A 23,262-nucleotide genomic window follows, 5' to 3' on the forward strand; every position below is an offset into this window, starting at 1 on the left:
TATAGGGGACCATGGAGAGAGAGGCCCCGGCCTTGGTAAACCACGGGCTCCATGTCCTTTTTTGGGGCCCCATGTTTTCATCTTCTTTCTGTTCTAATGAGTAAGAGGAAGAAACCATCTTGGCAGGAGTTGGCTATGTTGTCTCTGCGCTGCTTTCATTTCCTGTTTCTCCTCTTTACAATCCTGCTGAGAATGTATGATGCCCATTTAGAAAGGAGGTCCCATCACTTCTTGACTATATATATGTGTATATATGCTAACCATGTTTGTCATGCTCTGTCCCACAATGCATCAAAGAACCCCGCCTCGTTATGAAGGAGGGTCCTGAACTCCTGAACTCTGGACAAGCTGCCTGGCTACTTCCCATTCACGTATTACCGTAGCCATGATGGTGTCCAGAGTTGAGGAGTTCAGGACCCTCCTTCATAACGAGGCGGGGTTCTTTGATGCATTGTGGGACAGAGCATGACAAACATGGTTAGCATGAACGGCGGAGGCCCATCCTGCTGGGTTAATGCCATTAGGGTCTCCCAATACTACCAAGCTAGGGAGAATCACACTATCTCTGGGGACAGAACGACACAAAGTAGGAAGATTGCTTACACACAGATTTCCAGAGCCTATGGGTCTAACACCTTATCCTTGTGTTAATTGTGTCAATGTATCTACGTTAATGCTCGTCATTGTCAAATGTATTTATTTTGAATCTACTGCTTTAATTCAGTAGTTTCTAGGTTGGTTTATGAGAAGCTAGTGGTGCTCTGTTTGATGGGGGAGATGTGTTTTGAAAATCTGTTCTGAAAATGCACAAAAATGGCTATTGAGTGAAACTATTTCCTTTAGAATTTCCATACGCAATTTTCAAGGTCAGTTGATAAGCATGGTTGTGTTACAGAATGAAGACTTCCAGCCCAAGAAGGGAAAGTCTACATTCTATAGTCTACAGTCTGCAGAGCCACCCCAGGGGGGTAAGGTCTTCACACAGGGCGCCGTGGGGAGCTGGAGACCCTCAGTGGAGACAGCCTACTCCAGCCAGGAGCCTGGGAGTGCCAGGGGAAGTGCCAAGGGGTTGACTGCCCAGCTGGAGCGCTACCTGGCTGGGGCAGCTCACACGCAGAGCCGCCCAGTACAAGGGGCAGTGGTGGGATCAGTGGTGGGACCCAAGGGGAAGCTCCACTATCTCAGCTATGTCAGCCCTGTACGCTCTGGTGATCAGGTGGAACCCCAGACACGATTTGGTGGCAGTGGCTCCAAACCTCCAAGGCCCAACATAGACAGGCTTCTCTTCAAGGCTGCTTCCAACCATCAGGTGCCCAAGGAACAGCTCAGTACAGTGGATGGTAAGGGCTTAATATGTGTTTGCACTGTCATGTGTGCTTCTGTGGACTTCAGATTAATTTGTAGTGGATCCACACACACACACAAAAAAATAGAATTTCAAAGATGTATTGTATGATATTTTATTCATTTCGAGGCAGTTGTGCTTCTGTGAATATCAAAGCTACTGGACAGTTATAGTGGATCTCACATTAACCTTTCTCTGTGTTCCTCCTTTCTACCCTCTCCCTCAGAACGGTTCATCCAGAACGTGGTCAACCAGCTGGGGAGGCAGAGAGTGAACATGGACGATTTGATGGGTAAAGACCTGAACCAGCTGGCAGACATCATCTCTGAGGTCCTGCATGTGGTGGATGGGGAGGGGCCCGGGGCCAGAGCTAAGCCCAGGGTCATGGCACCCATACGGGACAGGCAGATGAAGAGAGAGCCCTTACCTTCCAAGGACCAGGATGAGGAGGACCAAGACGACATGTTGGGGCAAGATGCAAAGCTTCAAGGTATGAATTAATTAATTAATTAATACATTCCTGCCCCATAGGGAAATTTGCTTGCCAACATTTCTGGGGTACATACGTTATAATAATACATCACAAGACATACCACACTTCACATACCACACTACACTGAGTGTGGAAACGTTAAGGACACTTTCCTAATATTGAGTTGCACCGCACCCTTTTGCCCTCAGAATAGTCTCAATTCATAGTGGCATGGACTACAAGGTGTCAAAAGCATTCCACAGGGATGCTGGCCCATGTTGACTCCAATGCTTCCCACAGTTGTGTCAAGCTGTTTGGATGTCATTGGGTGGTAGACCATTCTTGACACACAGGAAACTGTTGAGCGTGAAAAACCCAGCAACGTTGCAGTTCTTGACACAAACCGGTGCGTTTGGCACCTACTACCATACCCTGTTCAAAGGCACTTAAATCTTTTGTCTCGCCCATTCACCCTGTCTCAAGGCTTAAAAATCCTCCTTTAACATGTTGAGAAGCCTCCCCTTCATCTACACTGACTGAAGTGGATTTAACAAGTGACATCTATAAGGGATCATAGCTTTCACCTGGATTCACCTATGTCATGGAAAGACCAGGTGTCCTTAATGCTTTGTACACTCAGTGTATATCAAATCAAATCAAAATGTATTTGTCACGTGCGCCGAACACAACAACCTTACAGTGAAATGCTTACTTACAAGCCCTAACCAACAGTGCAATTTTTAAGTAAAAAATTGTTATTAGATAAGTAAATAAATAAAAATAAAAAACAGTAAAATGACAGTGAAAATAACAGTAGCGAGACTATATACAGGTGGTACCGGTACAGAGTCAGGCTAATTGAGGTAATATTCAACATGTAGGTATAGTTAAAGTGACTATGCATAGATGATAAACAGAGAGTAGCGGCAGCGTAAAAGAGGGGTTGGCGGGGGGTCACAATGCTAATAGTCCAGGTAGCCATTTGATTACCTGTTTAGGAGTCTTATGGCTTGGGGGTTGAGAAGCCGTTTGGTCCTAGACTTGGCACTTCGGGACCGCTTGCCGTGCGGTAGCAGAGAGAACAGTCTATGACTAGGGTGCAATTTGCTTCTGTGGCTGGAGTCTGACAATTTTTACGGTCTTCTTCTGACACTGCCTGGTGTAGAGGTCCTGAATGGCAGGCAGTTTAGCCCCAGTGATGTACTGGGCCGTACGCACTACCCTCTGTAGTGCCTTGCGGTCAGAGGCCGAGCAGTTGCCGTACCAGGCAGTCATGCAACCCGTCAGGATGCTCTCGATGTTGCAGCTGTAGAACCTTTTACGGATCTGAGGACCCATGCCAAATGTTTTCAGTCTCCTGGAGGGGGAATAGGTTTTGTCGTGCCCTCTTCACGACTGTCTTGGTGTGTATATCACAGCACATATTTCACAAGTCATGGTCAGATTAGCCTAGGCAATCCAGAGTGAAAATCTCGCACCAACTATTCAATTTGGTTCTGGGGGAGAGACTAGAACGAGGAGCTGAAGCAGGATGGTTGCTCCACTCCCCTCTCTCTGCAAGTTCCAGTCAAGTCTTTGAGCCAAATGTCCCTTCCCCTTCCAAAATTCGGCTAAATAGTGATTTGAACAAATGACTAGTGGCTAAAAACCAACTCACTGGAGAAATTGTCGACAGATGGTTAAGGTACCATTTATGTTACGTAAACTGTCCACAAGAGTTAACAGACAGACATAAAGGTACACTTGCATTTATCACCAGGGTGAAAGTAAAGTAAAACCTGTGTGAAAAAGTTTTAGATTGTTTGGTTATTAGCCGTAAAGCCTTAACTTTAGCAAGTTTAATTGTCCACTGTTTTGTGGAAAACAATGGGAATCTGTATTTTATCTTGTGAATGTTTTCCCCTCACACATTCTGATTTTTACAGGGCAACCAATGGAGGATGCAGACTCTGAGCCAGACGACAAGGTAGGCCTAATTCACATCATGTTTTTAGCAACCGCTCCTTCAATTGCCACTCATTGATGAAAGGACTATATAAAACTCTAATGATAGACATTTGAAGGTAAATTACCACTTTCAACTGAATTACCACTTTCAACGGAAGGAATATCAGTCTGTTCACTATGATTTCAAAGAGATTCTTATAAAAATATCAGTCTGCGGATGTTTAAGGTTTGTAAAACTTGTTTTCTGTCCTATCTGTTTCATATTAAATATTTGCTTGCGTAACCTTTCTTTAAACTTTTTAGAAACAGTAGTATACCAGTACTGACACAAATCATTGAAGTAAGTGTTTGCGTAGACATTTCAGTCAGCATTTTGAAACCTTTGTATCTGTTGAACAGAATGATGTCTAAAAGGAAGGAAAAGAAACAGTTCACGTTGAACTTTCATTGAATTACTTCTTTAAACCATCAGCCTGAATGGAAACACTATTGTGTTCTCATGGAACAAAACCCTTCAATTTAAAAATAGGTTCACTCGTCTTATAAAGCAAAACCTTTGCAGTAAAATAGAGAGCACACTGTTAAAATGAAGTGCTTTGTAACACCAAAACTAGTGGCAACTGAGCTTCAGCCAACTTGAAGGAGACGGAATCTTAACTTGGCTGGAGTATTGATACACATCATCCTGAGATGTTCTGAAACATTACATGGTGAGTTGTAACACCGCGAAATCAAGTGTTGTGCAACATGTTGCCAGGGACTGGGAGCACTAAAAGAAAAGGTTGAAAACACTATTTTAGTTTTTTCGAGTCCTGTTTAGTGCAGAATTAGATGCCTTCTCTAAAGGTGTAGTTTGTTTCCTCTCTATAAAGCCGGGGTGTCAAACTCATTCCATGGAGTGCCAAGTGTCTGCAGGTTGTAGTTATTTATTTTCAATTAAGCCCTAGACAACCAGGTGAGGAGAGTTATTTACTAATTAGTGACCTTAATTCATCAGTCAAGTACAAGGGAGGAGGAAAAACCCACAGACACTCAGTCCTCCGTGGAATGAGTTTGACGTGCTCTAACTCTTCTGAACACCATTATGATGTTATGAATCCTGTCTAGTGCAGAAGTGTATCCCTTTATCTGAAGTGTCTTATTGTTTTATGTGTTCGATTTGATATTAAATACCATTTTGGCAGGCAATGTCAAGCACAGGGTTCAAACCACCAGCAGTAATTGGCAGGTAATCTGCTGGAATTGAGGACTGCATTTTCCACTTATATTGTAGTCATGAATGTGGGTATGGCTGCTGTCCTCATTGAAGGTCAATTTGCCTGACGGTTTTCATATCCGTTCATCATGATCCATTACACCTCATTGCACAACAAGCGTAATATTCTTTCTTCAAACATTTATACAACATTTGTGAAAGAATCCTAAAGTCAAGAAATTGTGAATTACCCACAATCCTCAAAAAACAGTCACGTGGCAAACTAGGAAATGCAAAGAGATTACAACCAAAGACTTCCAATGAGTTCAATCACTTTGTCTCTCTTTAGTTATCCTAATGAAAGATACTTACATTTTGAGCAACATATTAAGTTGGATTTACATTATTTTGCTGATATGAAATTGAAACGTCTTGCATACATTTTTTCTAATATATTTTGGGTGTATTTTGACACAGTTCTGAAATGACAGAGTGGATACAGATAGGTGGGAGAAAAAGATTGAAGGGTTGGAGCGGGAATCTAACCCCGGTGGGGAGAGGGGTGACCTGTCTAAAGTGGGTGGGTTTACCGCTAGACCACGGGCTTGTATACAGTGCCTTTGGAAAGTATGCAGACCCCTTGACTTTGTCCACATTTTGTTAGGTTACAGATAATGATTATTGGTTATTGGGTGTAGATTGCTGAGGAATTTGTTTTATTTAATCCATTTTAGAATAAGGCTGTAATTTACCAAAGTCAAGGGATCTGAATACTTTTCGAAGGCACTGTTTTTTGTGTGTTTTTTTTGTCAACTTCAATGTAACCCAGAATAATTTCTTAGTATATATGGTACATATCAACGAAATGTACCATCTTACTGCCCCTCCTGTTTCTAATCTGTTAAAATAAAGCATAATAAGGCCCGTATCATCAATCAATAGGGCTGTAAACCATTTGTGTTTCTCATACAAATCGATGGTTTAGAAATACAGTTTGTTGATTCTCCCTTTTACATGCACTGAAACCCCAKATGGTGTTTTCACAGCACTCTCAAAAACACCAATATTCAGGTTGAAGTACCACTTTGGGTGTTTCAGAGTACTACATTTCTGTTTTAAAACACAATCTGAGTATTTAAACACTTACATTGGGTTTACATTTCAACACCGTCCAAACACCAGACATCAGCTTAGGTGCACTACTTTTATGGTTTCATTACACAATCATGTTGTTTTAATACTTTATATTTTTCAGTGCAGTGTTAGAGCACCAGTGTCTAATCCCTGTGTTGCTATCATAGAAATAGAATCACTAGAACGGGTTTTCCCGTTCAAGTCAATGGGTCTGAAATTCGTGGACCGGTGGCCATTTTAGAAGTGATTCTATGTCTATGGTTGCCATATCCTACCACAGGACCCAGGCTTCATCAGTAAGCTGTTGGAGTACCTCAATATGGACCCCTTCAGTGATGAGCCAGATGCCCAGATGGAGGTTGATGGTGCTGGGGCAGCAGGCGGCCCCTCTATTGAGGGCCAGAGAACAGTAGGTCTGGAGAATGTCAGAAGCAGGACCACACAGGGCCAGGTGCCTGTACAACACCCCTGGGTGGAGAGGTACATGGCCATAGGAGGAGAGGATAGATCTCCAGACCAACCGATGGATGTCCAGGCTTCTGAATCCATGGTAGACTCCGAGGTGGAGAGGTGGATCCACGGTACCAAAGCTCCTCCTCCTCTGGAGGCTGAGACAGACCTTCTGGCAGATAAACCACAGAAGAAGAATCTCCTTGCAGAGCCACAGAAACAGGACATGCGACTCCAGGAGGAGGAGGAGGTGGTGCATATGGGGGTCAAAGCTTACTCGAAGTCACATCGAGGGAAAAACTACCTCGGCGACTTTGGCTACATCATTACAGACGCAGAGTGAGTATGGTGAAGATTATACTTGCTGCTATTTACCAAACATAATGTATGTATTTATACTTTAACTTCACAATGAGCAGTTATCTCCAGCTCCGTTTGTTTCCTATTTTCTTTTCACCTCATATTTTTTTTATTGTTGGGCATACTGTGGTTAAAATAGGCCTAAAGCAATCTTTGTTGCCTAAATTCATGCTGCTGTTGAAAAAGCATACATCTTTCAAAACAACACAGACATATACAAACTTTTTCTTTTTATAGAGAATGATCGCTTGATATCCTTGGTGGTGCACTTGGTCACAATAGCTGTGATGATTAGTCCTTCAGTGTGTGGGTATTACCGCACTGAATTACAGTGTTCATGATGATATGGTGTCAGCAAAGGGCACCAGAGTCAGTCTCCACTCGGCTCAGCCTCACACCGCAAGATAGGTTTCTATCAACTGTGTTTCGCCTGTGGCACTTTCTCAAATCCCTTTCTGGCGTTATCAGGGAGAGTGTCAGAGCGCTGTCCTTTACCTGTTCAACAGCACGCCTCTCGCTTTCTTGGGGAGGGGCGCTCGCCACCGGCCATCCGGGCTTGATGGGCCACATCTCAGACACCCCACTGCGTGCGCCCACACTCACTAACACACACACACAGTCAGGGGAGACAAGAGGAACAGTTCACCTTCCAGACAGACTTTTCTCTCTCTCTTCCATCTTCTCCTCCCCCTCTTCCTGCATCCCCAGCCCGATGCTGCTGTAGCTAGCAGGAACCTGCCTACTATGGTCTCCAGAGTTTTCTGCAGACCTGATGATTGTGCAGTTGTTATAGCCATCTCCTTCCCCACCCGCAGCGGGGCCAGGCTAACTTGCTTATCTGACAGCTCCTGACATTGTGGTGGGGGGATGGGAGGAAGATGGGGATGAGATGGGGAAGAGGAGAGAGAGAACCAAGAGGAAAAGTGCTAGCATCAACAACCAAGTCACTCCTAGAGCTCTCCAGTTATTAGAAATACCGCAGAGGGAGTCGAACGTGTCTGGAATCACTTGGTTGAATCTTTAACTTTCAAAAGCTCTCAAAACAGAAAAAGAGAACTTCACTTTCTTAAAGGTAGAGTAAATCAAGCGCCTCATGGTGATAGATGTAATACGTTATTAGAGGATGTTACAATTATGTGTAAACAGGCCAGTAAACTATCTGAGGATGCACACCAGTTTAGATTTACAATTGTGTGTATTGTTATTGGTTGGTATGGTCATTGTTAGCCCAATATTATCTTAGTATTACAAGAGTCCTTTAAATCTTTTAAAGGCAAAACATATGACAAAAGGCCCCCCAAAAAGCAAGAAAAATTCAAATTGTGTACACAGATTACGCAAAATTTAAACGCTATATTGTGCAGCCTACATACTGTACTGTGCCTTCAGAAAGTATTCACACCCCTTGACTTTTCTAGATTTTGTTGTTACAGCCTGCATTTAAAATGGATTAGATTGAGATMTTGTGTCACTGATCTACACACAATACCCCATAATGTCAACGTGGAATTATGTTTTTAGAAATGTTAACAAATTATTGAAAAATGGAATGCTAAAATGTCTATTGAACCCTTTTGTTATGGCAAGGCTAAATAAGTTCAGGAGTACAAATGTGCTTAACAAGTCACATAATAAGTTGCATGGACTCGCTCTGTGTGCAACAATGGTGTTTAACATTCTTTTTAAATGACTACCCCATCACTGTACCCCACACATACAATTATCTGTAAGGTCCCTCAGTCGACCAGTGAATTTCAAGCAGAGATTCAACCAAAAGACCAGGGAGGTTTTCCAATGGTTCACAAAGAAGATATCTATTGGTAGAATTTTTTTTTTTTTAATTAAACAGACTTTGAATATCCCTTTGAGTATGGTGCAGTTATTAACTGGGCCGGCAGGTAGCCTAGTGGTTAGAGTGTTGAGCCAGTAACTGCAAGGTTGCTAGATCAAATCCCTGAGCTGACTAGGTAAAAATCTGTTATTCTGCCCTGAACAGCTTGAAGAATGTTTTAAATATTGTGCACTCCAGATATCGTAAAAGCTCTTAGAGACTTACCCAGAAAGAGTCACAGCTGCAATCGCTGCCAAAGGTGATTCTAACATGTATTGACGCAGGGGGTTCAATACTTGTCTAATCAAGATATATTAGTTTTTTTCTCTCCAATAGACTAAAAAAATACATGTTAGCATGTTTCTAACACTTTGACATGACAGAGTTGTTTGTGTAGATCATTGACAAAAGAAATGACAATTACATCCATTTGAATCCCACTTTGTAACACTACAAATACTTTCTGAAGGCAGTGTACATGTCATTTTTAACTCCAACGATCTGTGTTTAGCCCTGTCATTTCTTGCATACAGAGCTGCCTACAGAATGCTTTGTTTGCTCTGACAACCTATTCCTTGTACAGTGCCAACTTTTGACCAGGTCCCAAAAGTCTGGTCAAAAGTAGTGCACTATGTAGGGAATGTGGGGCCATTTGGAATGCAGACTCTGTTTCCTTGGGTGATTTCCTCACTGTGTGAGAGAGCAGCCACTGGACTGAGCTCAGATGGAGCATGGCTTTATCATAGAGCCATTACACTTTCACACATCCATTACATTTCCACATTATTACTCAGCTCAGTGTGTGTGTGTGTGTGTGTGTGTGTGTGTGTGTGTGTGTGTGTGTGTGTGTGTGTGTGTGTGTGTGTGTGTGTGTGTGTGTGTGTGAGAGTGAAGAACGCCTATATTACACCTCACGCGGGTTCCATTTGCACCTTACTGCTTGTCTCATTGCTGGAAAATGCAGGTTGTTTACCAAGCCAGAAGAGGCACCTGATCCCTATTCCACTGGTGCAAGGCTGTTTGTGTGTGTGCTTGCGTTTGCGTGCTTGCATGCGTGTGTGTGTGTGTGTGTGTGTGCACATCTATACATTATGCGAGCTTGGTTGTGTGTGTCTTGTTAATTTATGTACATGTCAGTTACATGTGGAAACCCAGATATGCCAATTAGGGCTAGATGTTGCCGGTTCTGTGACTGGTTGGTTGTAATATAAAGGAGCTTTGTGTCTGATACCGTGCGTTCTCTCTGTCTGCCCTCCCCCCAGCTCCCTCACCTCTGACCAGGGCTCGGACCTGATGGAACATGTGGGTCGGAAGATCAACCTCCATGTGGCCAACATTCTCCAACTCTCGTATGTATTACAGGACACACAGGACCCATGCACTAATGCACACACACTTTGTGTTTTTATTGTTGTCGAAAAGTGGGACTGGAAAGTATTGTCGACATGACCTTCAAACCAGGGGTGTCTAACTCCTCCTTTGTACTTGATTGATCAATGAAGGTCATTGATTGGGTAGAAAGTCCCCTCATCTGGTTGTCGAGGTCTTAAAGAGGCAATCTGCATTTTAAACAATYACAGCGTGAAAACCAAGCCACTGTTTTGATGAACAGCTCGAGGATGAGGCTGGATAAATATAACCACTCTGAAATTCATAGAAGGAGCTATGGATGAAAAGACTGACCATCTATGAAATCGAAATGATAGTTCAAACGATGTTTTGAAGCTGTGTTTGTTTACAGTTACTTCGTTTACATTACATCCATTGGAGTAAAACAAGCTTATATTTTGGTTTCAGGTGGGTTAAGAGAGATTCACTAAGCTCATGAGGCATTTATAACTTATATTCTTCTAGAATCAATGGCTATATATCCTTACTTTAAAGTCCTAAAATGGATGTAGCAACTGCAGAAAAGCAGCAGACACACGGCCCTCTGGGAATTAAGTTTGACACCCCTGGTCTAAAATAAAAGACCATTTCAAATTCTGAAGAGGAAGATGTTTTTTTGTTAAAAAATCTCTGATGTAAGCTCAGGGAACAGAATAAAGGTTGTCCAGGACTCCAGAAACAGGAAGCACTGTGTGTGAAGCTGCCCCTGCAGTGCAGTAGCGGAGTGCGTAGACGTTTTTTCTTATTCTGACCTTTGTGTGTTTGTGTTCCTCTGGAAAGAGAAATCAGCTCTAATTACCTCCACATACTGTATAGGATGCTTCACAAACGGAAGCCTATTCCCTATATATTGCACTACATTTGATCAGGTCATATTCTGTATTGGATTCTGTTGGATTCACATCAAATCAAATCAAATTGTAGTGCAATTTAGTGTAGACTCGGTTACGAGTCCCTAACTGACAGTGCAGTTTCAAAATATAAGTAATTAAAGAGGAGCAGTAAAAAAAGAACAATATATACAGGGGGGTGCCGGTACAGAGTCAATGTGCGGGGGCACAGTTAGTTGAGGTAGTATGTACACATAGGTAGAGTTAATTAAAGTGACTATGCATAGATGACAACATAGAGTGGCAGTGGTGTGGGGAGGGGGGCAATGTGAATAGTCTGGGCAGCCATTTGACTAGATGTTTCTGACTCTTATTGCTTGGGGGTAGAAGCTGTTTAGAAGCCTCTTGGACCTAGACTTGGCGCTCCGGTACCGCTTGCCATGTGGTAGCAGAGAGAACAGTCTATGACTAGGGTGGCTGGAGTCTTTGACAATTTTCAGGGCCTTCCTCTGACACCGCCTGGTATAGAGGTCCTGAATGGCAGGAAGCTTGACCCCAGTGATGTACTGGGCTGTTCGCACTACCCTCTGTAGTGCCTTGCGGTCGGAGGCCGAGCAGTTGCCATACCAGGCAATGATGCAACCAGTCAGGATGCTCTCGATGGTGCACCTGTAGAACCTTTTGAGGATCTGAGGACCCYTGCCAAATGTTTTCAGTCTCCTGTGYGGGAATAGGTTTTGTCGTGCCCGCTTCACAACTGTCATGGTGTGCTTGGACCATGTTAGTTTGTTGGCGATATGGACACCAAGGAACTTGAAGCTCTCAACCTGCTCCACTACTGCCCCGTCGATGGGAATGGAGGCATGCTTGGCCCTCTTTTTCCTGTAGTCCACAATCATCTCCTTTGTCTTGATCACGTTGAGGGAGAGGTTGTTGTCCTTGCACCACACGGCCAGGTCTCTGACCWCCTCCCTATAGGCTGCTGCCACTGTTGTGTCATCGCCAAATTTAATGAGGGTGTTGGAGCCGTGCCTAGCCGTCATGAGTGAACAGGGAGTACAGGAGGGGGCTGAGCACGCACCCCTGAGGGGCCCCTGTGTTGAGGATCAGCGTGGCGGAAGTGTTGTTACCTACCCTTACCACCTGGGGGCGGCCCGTCAGGAAGTCCAGGATCCAGTTGCAGAGGGAGGTGTTTAGTCCCAGGGGCCTTAGCTTATTGATGAGCTTTGAGGGCACTATGGTGTTGAATGCTGAGCTGTAGTCAATGAATAGCATTCTCACATAGGTGTTCCTTCTGTCCAGGTGCGAAAGGGCAGTGTGGAGTGCAGTAGAGACTGCATCATCTGTMGATCTGTTGGGGCGGTATGCAAATTGGAGTGGGTCTAGGGTTTCTGGGATGATGTTGTTAATGTGAGCCATGACCAGCCTTTCAAAGCACTTCATGGCTACAGACGTGAGTGCTACGGGGTCTGTAGTCATTTAGGCAGGTTACCTTAGTGTTCTTGGGCACAGGCACTATGGTGGTCTGCTAAAAAACATGTTGGTATTACAGACTTGGACAGAGAGAGGTTGAAAATGTCAGTGAAGACACTTGCTTATTAGTCAACGCATGCACGCAGTACACGTCCTGGTAATCCGTCTGGCCCTGCGGCCTTGTGAATATTGACCTGTCTAAAGGTCTTACTCACATCGGCTGCGGAGAGCATGATCACACAGTCTTCCGGTACAGCTGGTGCTCTCTTGCATGTTTCAGTGTTATTTGCTTTGAAGCGAGCATAGAAGTAGTTTAGCTCGTCCGGTAGGCTCGTGTCGCTGGGCAGCTCTTGATTGTSCTTCCCTGCCACATCACTGCCTTATTGTTGTTGATGCCTCTAAACACATTTAAAAAACAGTCATGGTTCTTAATAATATGGTCTTTGTTGTGAAAACACATGGGAAACACACGCGTTCACACGCGCAAGTACGTACGCATGCACACACACACACACACGTACGCACGCATGCACACACGCTTTAATACACGGACACAAGCACACACGCATAAACACACGGACGCCTGCACTCACACACACAGAATCCCACTGGAGAGAGACAGCAGTGTTAATGTTTTATTGACTAGGTGAACTATCCTTGAACCCAGCTAGTTTCTCCTGGTAGTTCTGTGCTGCTGGAACCAGGCCATAGGAGGCAGAGAAGACATGTACGAACTGAGTCTGAAGCCTTTCAAGCCTCTACTCCAGGAAAAGGCAAGTCTGGTTACTTCTCACAGAACAGTATCATATGAAAGATGCCAGAGACGCAAACAGTATGCCTTGTTTCTATAAATGCCTACTGCTATTCAGGTTCTTAGTACCATTATTTGTGAGTTGAAGATGACATATGATCTACATTGTGGTCCTGTGTGTCTCAGTACAGCATGGCACTTGCATTGCCAAGGACCCGCTGGGGCCATCAATATAAAAATGAAATGAATGCATGCGTGACTGTAAGTCGCTTTGGACAAAAGAGGATGCTTAATGGCTTACATTATATATATATATATATATATATATATATACTGAACAAAAATTTAAACGTAACATGCAACAATTTCAATTATTTCACTCAGTTACAGTTCATGTAAGGAAATCAGTCAATTGAAATGCGTTCGTTAGGCCCTAATCTATGGATTTCACATGACTGGGCAGGGGCGCAGCCATGGGTGGGCCAGGGTGGGCATAGGCCCACCCACTCAGGAGCCAGGCCCAGCCAGTTAGAATGAGTTTTTCTCCACAAAAGGGCTTTATTACAGACAGAAATACTCAGTATTCATCAGCTGTCAAGGTGGCTGGTCTTAGATGATCCCGCAGGCGAAGAAGCTGGATGTGGAAGTCCTGGGCTGGCGTGGTTACACATGGTCTGTGGTTGTAAGGCAAAATGACGTTGGAATCGGCTTACGGTAGATCAATTAATATTACATTCTCTGGCAACAGATCTGGTGGACATTCCTGCAGTCACCATTCCAATTGCATGCTCCCTCATAACTTGATACATCTTTGGCATTTTGTGTTGTGTGACAAAACTGCACATTTTAGAGTGGCCTTTTATTGTCCCCAGCACAAGGTGCACCTGTGTAATGAGCAAGCTGTTTAACCAGCTTCTTGATATGCCACACCTGTCAGGTGGATGGATTATCTTGGCAGAGGAGAAATTGTCACTAACAGGGATGGAAACAAATTTGTGCACACAATTTGAGAGAAACAAGCTTTTTGTGCATATGGAACATTTCTGCGATCTTTTATTTCAGCTCATGGAACATGGGACACTTTACATGTTGCGTTTATATTTTTGCAATACACTTGATTTTAGAAACAGTTCTAAATGAATAATTTTGCTCTCTAAAGGAGAGGCATTGACATGGCTGGCTGCATTGTGTGTGCCGAGGGTTTATGAGGTTGAGTCGTGCGTCTCTGTCCAGACTGGCTCTATTATACCACACCGAGATGATAGCTAGCTCCTATTCCAGGAGACCGATAAACAGAGATATAGATACCTGCTAATGTATCCTTTGTCTGCACTGTTTTTCCCTCTTTTTGGACTAAATGCACTGTGTTCGAAGCATATTTATTGAGTAATGATGGGCGTCTGTTTGCCTGTGATGTGAGCCGGAGCTCATCGTGTTTCTCTCCAGTATGCTCAGCAGGTGAGACTATGAAAGCACCCGTCTCGATGTGAGCCAACTCTGGCTGCTAGTGAGGGTCAGAACACACTGACACCACAGTTATGTCCCAAATGGCACCCTATTGCCTACGTAGTGCACAATTTCAAGCTTCTCTCTCTGTATGTGTACGGCATGAGGTTGAAGGAGGTGAAAAGAGATACTCCGCAGAGGAGAGAATACGAGCCATATGAAAAGATTATCATAATACAAATGAGGTGGTTTAGCTTCGGGGTGCTTGTTTTAGATGGCTTTAAGTTTCTACATTGGATACCGTTATGTATAAAAACAGCACTTTACTTTGCCCATGCTGATGTTCTTTGCTCTACAGAGGATGACGTAAATGTTTTACTGATCATATACACTAGGGGGAGTGGCCTCCTCAGACACTGAGGTACTCTGAACTGAACTGAACCTGGTGAACCGATGGACCCACCCAAACACACACACACACACACACACGACTAACCTGTACCCCCGCACATTGACTCGGTACCGGTACCCCCTGTATATAGCCTCGTTATTGTTATTTCATTGTGTTCCTTTTTTTAAATGTTAGCCTATTTAGTAAATATTTTCTTAACTGCATTGTTGGGCTTGTAAATAAGCATTTCACAGTAAGGTCTACACCTGTTGTATTCGTCGCATGTGACAAATAACATTTGATTTGACACACACACACTCCAATGTATGCACAAGCGCGAACACGTGTGTACACGCAGACACGCGTACGAACACGTGCATAAACAAACACACACACACTTCCCTCAACTGAGCTAATATGAGCACTGAGCTTATAAACCCCATTCGATTACACAGAACACCAGCAGAGTGTTGATAGATAACTTATCCAACTCAATCACCATGAAGTACTCTTTTTTTCCAGAGTCTATTTAGACAATTATTTTAGGAAGAAAGACACAACCGTTTCATTTGAGATGCATCTACGTAGATTCCTGGCACACCATTGGCATCAGGAAGAATGTGGGACAGATTGTGAAAATATTAACATTTGACAGAGCAAACAGAAGTCAGGTGAAGTAGACGTGTTATGGGACGTTGCAAGAACATTCCTGCGTCCAGTTTTCTGAGAGTTAAGAGAATATTCCATCAACGTTCCACCGAACATGCACAGAACATGGTTGTCATGTTCTCAGAATATAAGATATTAATGTTCTAGACATGTTTCATGAGAATGTTGCAAGAACATTCCTGTGTCCAGAGGCTTAGGAGAATAWTCCTTACACGGACATGGTCGTAGCAGGACGKTCGGACTACCGTGAACSAAGAGGTTGTGAGTTCAAATCCCAGGTGAGGACATATTGAGTAATGACTACTAAATAATTGAACATGCTCAATGTAATCATGTAAATGTAAAACGCTGTGTCTTAAAAGCACTGTGTGTGTGAGTATCCCTAACCTTGCCAACAGACAAAGAGCTGTGAATGGATCAGCGGTTCACCAAWCAGGGCCTTAATAAACAAGACATGATCTGTAATAWTTTTTTMGGGGGGGGCACAAATTGTTTTGCAACATTCCCATGAAACGTCTGTAGATGTCTCTAGAACATGAAMAACTTATGTTCTGAGAACATAGCAGCCATGTTCTGTGGTGGGACGTTGATGGAATGTTCTCCTCACCCACCGAAAACTGGTACACAAATGCTTTTGCTACATTCTCAAGAAACATGTCTAGAACAACCACATTCTGGGTATGATCTATTTGACATTAAGGGCATGGTCTCTTGGAAATATTCCTTGTACGTTATGGGAACATTCCTGTGAAGACTTTAGTTGGTGACCTAATGACACTTTTAAGGGAACATTCTCTAAAGTTGTGGGAGCCTTTGTTCTTAGTTGGGTTGTCCATCAGACAAGTAGGACAGATTTTTTACATGTCATAAAGCTCAGTCACTTGTTCAAAAATAAAAAATAAATGCCAAAACAGTGACAGAAAGTTGTGTTGTATCATGCAAGGAACCACTTCACAAAATAAAATGTATTATTATGACTGATATTGACAATGGAAGGCTGCTGGTCTCTGATCCCAAGTATTATATATCCTGCAGTTGTGGCCATTCGGACAATTTAAATCTATAATCTGCTTGTCCGACAATTTGTTTTACTTGCAAGTGGACAAGCGTTAATGTTGAACCCTGGAAGGCATTAAACGGAAGCATTTTTCTCTTTGACAAAAGCAGGTAACAGTGAGGAAAGTTGCTAATTCAATGCTCATTCAAAGCTATGTCCATGATTYCATCCCAAAAGGCACACTATTCCCTATATAGTGAAGGTGTGCACTATATAGGGATTAGGGTGCTATTTGAGARGCAACCCATGTCTCCGATGGTGGCTGTGACAGATAGTTTTCTCTCAGGCTGGGTTACAGTAGGCTGGCAGTGTGATGATGGATCTCCCCCCAGTTTATACACTGAGGCTGGAAGTAACTAGACTTCCAAGGCCAAACACAACGGGTGAAAAATGACTTAAAATTCATCCCAAATGGCACTCTATTCCCTATGTAGTGCATTACTTTTGAACAGGGCRCATAGGGTTCCGGACAAGAGTAGTGCACTATGTAGGGAACAGGATGCCATCTGGGATGCAGTCTGAATAAAGGTGGTTTATGAGGGTCATATTGGGGAGGCGGGGTGTCACTTCACCTAACGATGCCCCTTCACACCGCACTCTTCCTGGGATTCTGACTTTTCCCCTCAACCACTGCTCTACACTCTTTAAAAAAGGGCTCCTAAAGGGTTCTTCAGCTGTCCCCATAGGATAACCCTTTTGGGTTTAACTATTTTGAGTTCCATGTAGAACCCTCTGTGGAAAGGAATTTAACTTCTACATGGAACTTAAATGGGTTCTACCTGGAACCAAAAAGGGTTCTTCAAAGGGTATTCCGATGGGGACAGCCAAAGAACCCGTTTATGTTCTTGATAGAAACAAAGGTACTAAGGTAATATATAGGGCAGTAAGGGCTGGGAGAAAAAACTGTATTGTGAATACCGTGATACCTRTTTTTGCAATACTGTTTCGATTCAATGGCTTGTGAATCATAATATTGTAATCAGGCAAAAGGTTTTCTCCCTGGCAAGATGTAAAAGACCTTAGTACCATAGTATTTAAAATGTATTGCAATACAACAACGCCCTGGCTTGTGGCTTAGACCTAAGTTTGTCACACCACCATTAAACCCTGCAGAATATATTTTATTTTACCAGTCGCTGTTGGCTTTCTGCCTATTGGTCTCAGAGAAGGATTTTTCTCTGTTGCTGAAGTTGGGGCTATGCTTCTGTAGATATTTCTTTTTTACCGTGACTGTAGGGAGTTTCTTCATCCTGTCCAGTCTGGTTAGTTTCTATTGACCATGATTAGCGTAGTTAAACATGTATACTGCATTGGAGAGCGAGGAGTGTGTTCAGTTTACTAGCTAGACAGTGGGGACATAGGGTGCAAATAGACGGGTAGCCAGAGGGGCAAAGCGAAGGTTCTCAGCTGCAGTATAGTGCCACACTTTCATGTTTGGTGTTTTGTTCAAATTCAAACAGAAAGATAAAACAACCCCCCTCCACTGGCTGCTATTAAAGATGTGAGATGATTTGAAGCTTGCTGGTAGCTGAAGCTCTCAGGGAGTCACTCTGTCTTTCTCTACGCTCTACTCTACTCTACTAGTCCTCTGTCTCTCAGTCTTTTTCTACCTCGTCTGTGGTTGAATTGAAGAAAACTGAGTTTGGGGGTGTAGCTAGCGTTTCCTCTTGTGCTTCTATATTTCAGAGTGCTGGGTCCAGCTGTGACCTTCAGGGTGGGCTCCAACCCTCATAATGTCAGCACTGCAGACCTGGCCCACATTGCAGGTACGACCACTCTCTCTCATTTACACCAGTCGATATCCTCCCAAATCCACCCACCAATCATTACCTATATCGTGCTCATCGTCATTTATTGGGTTCACCATCGAGGGAAGATACAGTGAAACCTCTGATAGTGTCAAAGCAGAGTTGATCGTTGATTCGCACAAACATTTAGTCATGTTTTGTGTTTCACACAGGATGACAAGCGTTTCCTACTGAGACACATAGGTGGTGGCCCAAATGGCAGCATATTCCCTATTTAGTGCACTCTCTGGTCAAAAGGAGTGCACTATATAGGGAGTAGGGTGCCATTTGGGATGTAGAGTGTGACTCTGGATGGGCTTCATCTTCTCTCCTCGCACATCCGCTAGACTGACGGACAGGCTCGGACAAGCTCGCCTTCGTAAAGCCAGGCAGTTTGATGTGGTCTGATAGAAAGGTGTCATGATGAGAGCGGGAAAAAAAGGATTTGTTATTTCAGTATGCATCGCTCCCGCACCGCACTACACTACACCGCGCCGCTGGCATTGTCTGAACTTGATCAACAAGGGAGTGTGACGCCCTTGCTTCGGTTGGAAATGACTTTGAGAAGCAGCGAGCAACAGTCCAACAGTCAATAACATTGGGGTTGGAACAACAGCAGTAACAACACTAACACAAACCACATGGAGCCTTTTTAAATTGGCTAAAATGTGCTGTTGTTTCATTCAGTGGAATTTGGCACCACTCTCCTCCTGTTGTATTATTGGGTGGTATATAGTGGTTGGTTTCTGTCCTATCCATTTACGGAGATGCAACAACAACACTAGGAAATAGGAAGAAGACCCTTACGGAAAAACCATGTGAAACCATGTGTTTTTGGAACACTTCACATGCAATGATTTTATTACATGAAGTTCCACATGTGGACTTTCAAATGTGATCACATAACCTTTCACATGTGGATTCAAATCTTCACCCATTTCACCGTATTTTTCATATGAGATTTCACAGGTACTGTCCTGCAAAAAAAATAACAGCAGTTAGGATCTCTCCAGAATGTCACACGGTCACAGTGTTTTTCAATTGACACACGTGATTACGTAGTGTGTGTGTACGCTAATTATTGTTCAATGTGTTCCTCAGCAGGGATTTGAACTCACAACCTTTTGGTTCACGGCATTCTGATCTTCCTACTACACCACCATGTCTGTGTGAATAACTGATTTCACCTGTATCCCTACACTTTGGACTTTAAAGTACATCTCAGCTTTGTTAAAAAAAACTCTCAAGAAAACTATTATATTTATCATGGTGATTCAGGAGTAACATTAAAACATAATAATATGTCTCACCAACATTAGACAACTATACAGAAAACCCTCAAATTGCTGAAATAAGTCAATTAAATCAATGTTGAGAGAATAGTCAGATTAATGGACAACTAAAATAGAAGTGCAGAGATTTATTATGGGTGATAAATGTGTAGAGAAACACTATAGACTTTGCAGCGCTCCCAGAGGTTGGGAGCTCAAATCCCAGGTGGGGTCATATTGAAAAGTCAGTACTAAGTGATCATGTTAAATACAATCATATTCTCATTGATTAAAGATTTGTTACACTATTTTAGCTGAACATCGTACCACTTACTTGAAAACCCCCATGTAATTTTCATTCCCTTACAACAACAAAAAAGTGAAATTTGCAGAATTGTTTTTTTTCACGTGAGGTCAGTTGTTCACATGTGAAACCATATGTTGTATTAAATTTAGAGTTGGCATGTTAGTACCACCTTTTCACATGTGGGGAGAATAACATTTGACATTTGCACTTTCTAACTCTCACATGTGAACATCTAACTCTCACATGTTGAATTGCAATTGTGAAACACTTGAAATGTTGCATCCCCATGTTGTCACATTTATTTCACATGAGATCATGTTTTCACGTGTAGTTTCATGTTATCACATGTTGCTTATACATGTTGTCACATGGTATCAAATTAACTTCACATAAGATCACGTGTTTTTCTGTAAGGGGGGTGGGTTCGGGGCTTGGGTTGTGTGTGACTTGAAACGTAAAGATGTCTGAAAGATGATGAAAAGGTGTCTGGATTGGTTGGTGTTACATGTGTATCGAAGCTGTGATTGTGCAAGCACCAGACTAACAGTTACTCCCCAATTCTAGTGCTGTAGACCCCTATGGGTACGTCTATCAGTAATCGGTTGAGATGTTTCCGTGTGTGTGTGCGTATGCTTGCATGCTTCCACGCTGGTGCGTGTCTGTCCGTGTCTATGTGGAGTGATTCGACTGTTGATTAGGCATCGTGGAGGGAGAGCTAATGACAGCAGCGAGTTGGGCTGAAATGTCAGACCAAATGTTAAGTCGACATGATCAACATCCTGACCACTATTGATGAATTATGAATCCAGCCGACCAGAATACCAATGACTGACTGAGAGGTGCATGGTGTAACACATGGGGGATGTGTGAAACTTACTCCTCGGCCTTAGGTGTCCCGCTTGCGTTGCCTCCTTAGCTAGCTTTTGAGGTGGTGCGATCAGCTAAGATGCTTGAGGGAGGGCGGCCACGTGTACTAGCAAGGCAGAGGTCGGACGTTCACGCCAGGTATGGGCCGAATCAGGAGGAAGTGGTACTCACTAAGCGAGCAGRGTGTCTTTTACACTGGCAGGAAGAATACTTATATATCCCCTTAGACAGTCACACTGTTTCAGTTGGGAAATGCATAGTACAGGGATGGGCAACTGCCCCCTACCCCCTTTTTGTAGGCCCGTGGATCCCTTTCCAAAAACGACAAAATCTTGCAATAATTGGGAACTCAGTCAGGGTCTAAACTTATTGTTGCGCGTTAAAATAGTAGAATACACAAGGTGCAATTTTGAAATATGGTTGTGCATCAGCAGTTTTTCTCTTATGTCAGTCACAGAAAGTCACTGACTTAGCCCATTTCAGCAAAATAAATTGTACGTTGGTAAATTAGTTTAGCCAGCTATATGAACTTGTAGTAATCATGGTCAAATTACCGACTGAGGGGCCCTCATTGATTTTGTTAATCACTCTCACTCAGATATCATATAAAAAAACGCCATTTCTCTCCGACCTATGGCAAAATGTGTAGAATTGCAGCAAACTTTCTTTAAAACTGCAACATTTTCTCTAAATCCCATGGCAAGAATTGCAGGAAATTAACTAAAAAAGATTTTATCTTAGGGCTCCCAAAAGGCTAGGGCCGGCTCTGACTGCATGTGTGAGTACGGATGTGGGTACACAGACCCCAAGTTACAAACTGGAAATATCACATTTACATAAGTATTCAGACCCTTTACTCAGTACTTTGTTGAAGCACTTTTGGCAGCGATTACAGCCTCGAGTCTTCTTGGGTATGACAGTACAAGCTTGGCACACCTGTATTTGAGGAGTTTCTTCCATTCTTCTCTGCAGATCCTCTCAAGCTCTGTCAGGTTGGATGAGGAGTGTTGCTGCACAGCTATTTTCAGGTCTTTCCAGAGATGTTCGATCAGGTTCAAGTCCAGGCTCTGGCTGGGCCACTCAAGGACATTCAGAGACTTGTTCCGAAGTCACTCCTTGCGTTGTCTTGGCTGTGTGCTTAGAGTCGTTGTCCTGTTGGAAACAGTAAAGTGGTCTGAATACTTTCCGAATGCACTGAAATTATATTATTCTGCATTATTATAAATTCTTTTCCAGAATGTTTTATACTTATAATGCTCATACTGTAGTACTTCAGAAGTTAAATGAAGATGCTCTGGGTTGAATGTGAAACACAAACTGACAGCCAAATCCCTCTGCCTCCTGGGTAATGCTGGGTTACCTTTGACTTCTGTGTGACTGCATGAACAACATGGCCGCATGATGAACTTGTCACTCGCACGCACGCAAGCAAGCACGTACGTATGCATACACACACACACTGAGTTTTATTTCTTAAGCATTCTGTTGTCAACTGACAACGTCACAAAAAGTATGCGTGCTTATTAATTTGGCCAGAAGGCTTGCGTTATGGTTCTGAACGGTCAGATAGCTAGCACTAGCTGCCATGTGGGGAATTGTAGCTGGTTTGTTTCAGCTGGTTGTATCATGTTATTGATACCATGTCTTGTTTTGAGGTGTTTTGACTGATGTCAAAATTCGCTAGCTAGCTAACCAACAACTGTAACGATGTATTTGAGAGACAAGTGCTCATTGTGCAAATTCGTTTGTTTTCAATGAACATTTGGAGACAAAATATAGTTTGTCAACAGTCTAAGCCAACACTATCTGTTTTGCTGAGTAGTTGTGTACCTGTCCGTTTTGTTGCTAAACAACCAACCATCTATAGAAACCCCTTTTTAGTGGAGAGAATAAGAAGAGAGCAAGATCACATTGATTGGGAGAATAGACCTGTGTCAAAGATAGCTCCATTTAAATGCATACATTTTTTCCATGTCTTTGTGAAGGTCTTAAACTTGCAACTTTAAATACATTTCTTCATCTTTACATGTTATGACATACATTTACATTATACATTTACATTGAATAACGTTTATTTATTACATTATACATCTATGTGAGTGAGGTGTTTTGATATCTTTCTACTAAATCAGTTTAAAATCAGAGTAGATAGCCAGAGCATATATTTATCAGCTAGTATGTCTATCAACAGTTGTTGCAGTGACATTCTAATGAAATTGATACTTGCATAGTGGAGTCTTTTGTTAAGACATGTAGCTCGCTATCTAGCGAGCTACATGACGTTACTACA

General features: G+C 43.0%; 1 protein-coding gene across 2 annotated transcripts in view; it reads left to right on the plus strand.

The window, feature by feature from the left end:
• LOC111973158 (receptor-type tyrosine-protein phosphatase N2) overlaps window positions 1-23,262 on the plus strand; it is a 275,436-nt gene that overhangs the window by 96,529 nt on the left and 155,645 nt on the right. For both annotated transcript variants that reach the window (XR_011480953.1, XM_024000412.2), the window contains exons 5-10: window positions 896-1,340; window positions 1,572-1,835; window positions 3,743-3,783; window positions 6,374-6,882; window positions 9,997-10,083; window positions 18,427-18,506. Coding sequence is in view for 1 of the 2 variants with exons in the window: in XM_024000412.2 (XP_023856180.1) it covers window positions 896-1,340; window positions 1,572-1,835; window positions 3,743-3,783; window positions 6,374-6,882; window positions 9,997-10,083; window positions 18,427-18,506 (1,426 nt within the window). In the remaining variant the exon portion in view is untranslated. The remainder of the gene's footprint in view (window positions 1-895; window positions 1,341-1,571; window positions 1,836-3,742; window positions 3,784-6,373; window positions 6,883-9,996; window positions 10,084-18,426; window positions 18,507-23,262) is intronic.

The sequence above is a fragment of the Salvelinus sp. IW2-2015 genome, linkage group LG14, assembly GCF_002910315.2.
Source record: "Salvelinus sp. IW2-2015 linkage group LG14, ASM291031v2, whole genome shotgun sequence".
Taxonomy (NCBI): Eukaryota; Metazoa; Chordata; class Actinopteri; order Salmoniformes; family Salmonidae; genus Salvelinus; species Salvelinus sp. IW2-2015.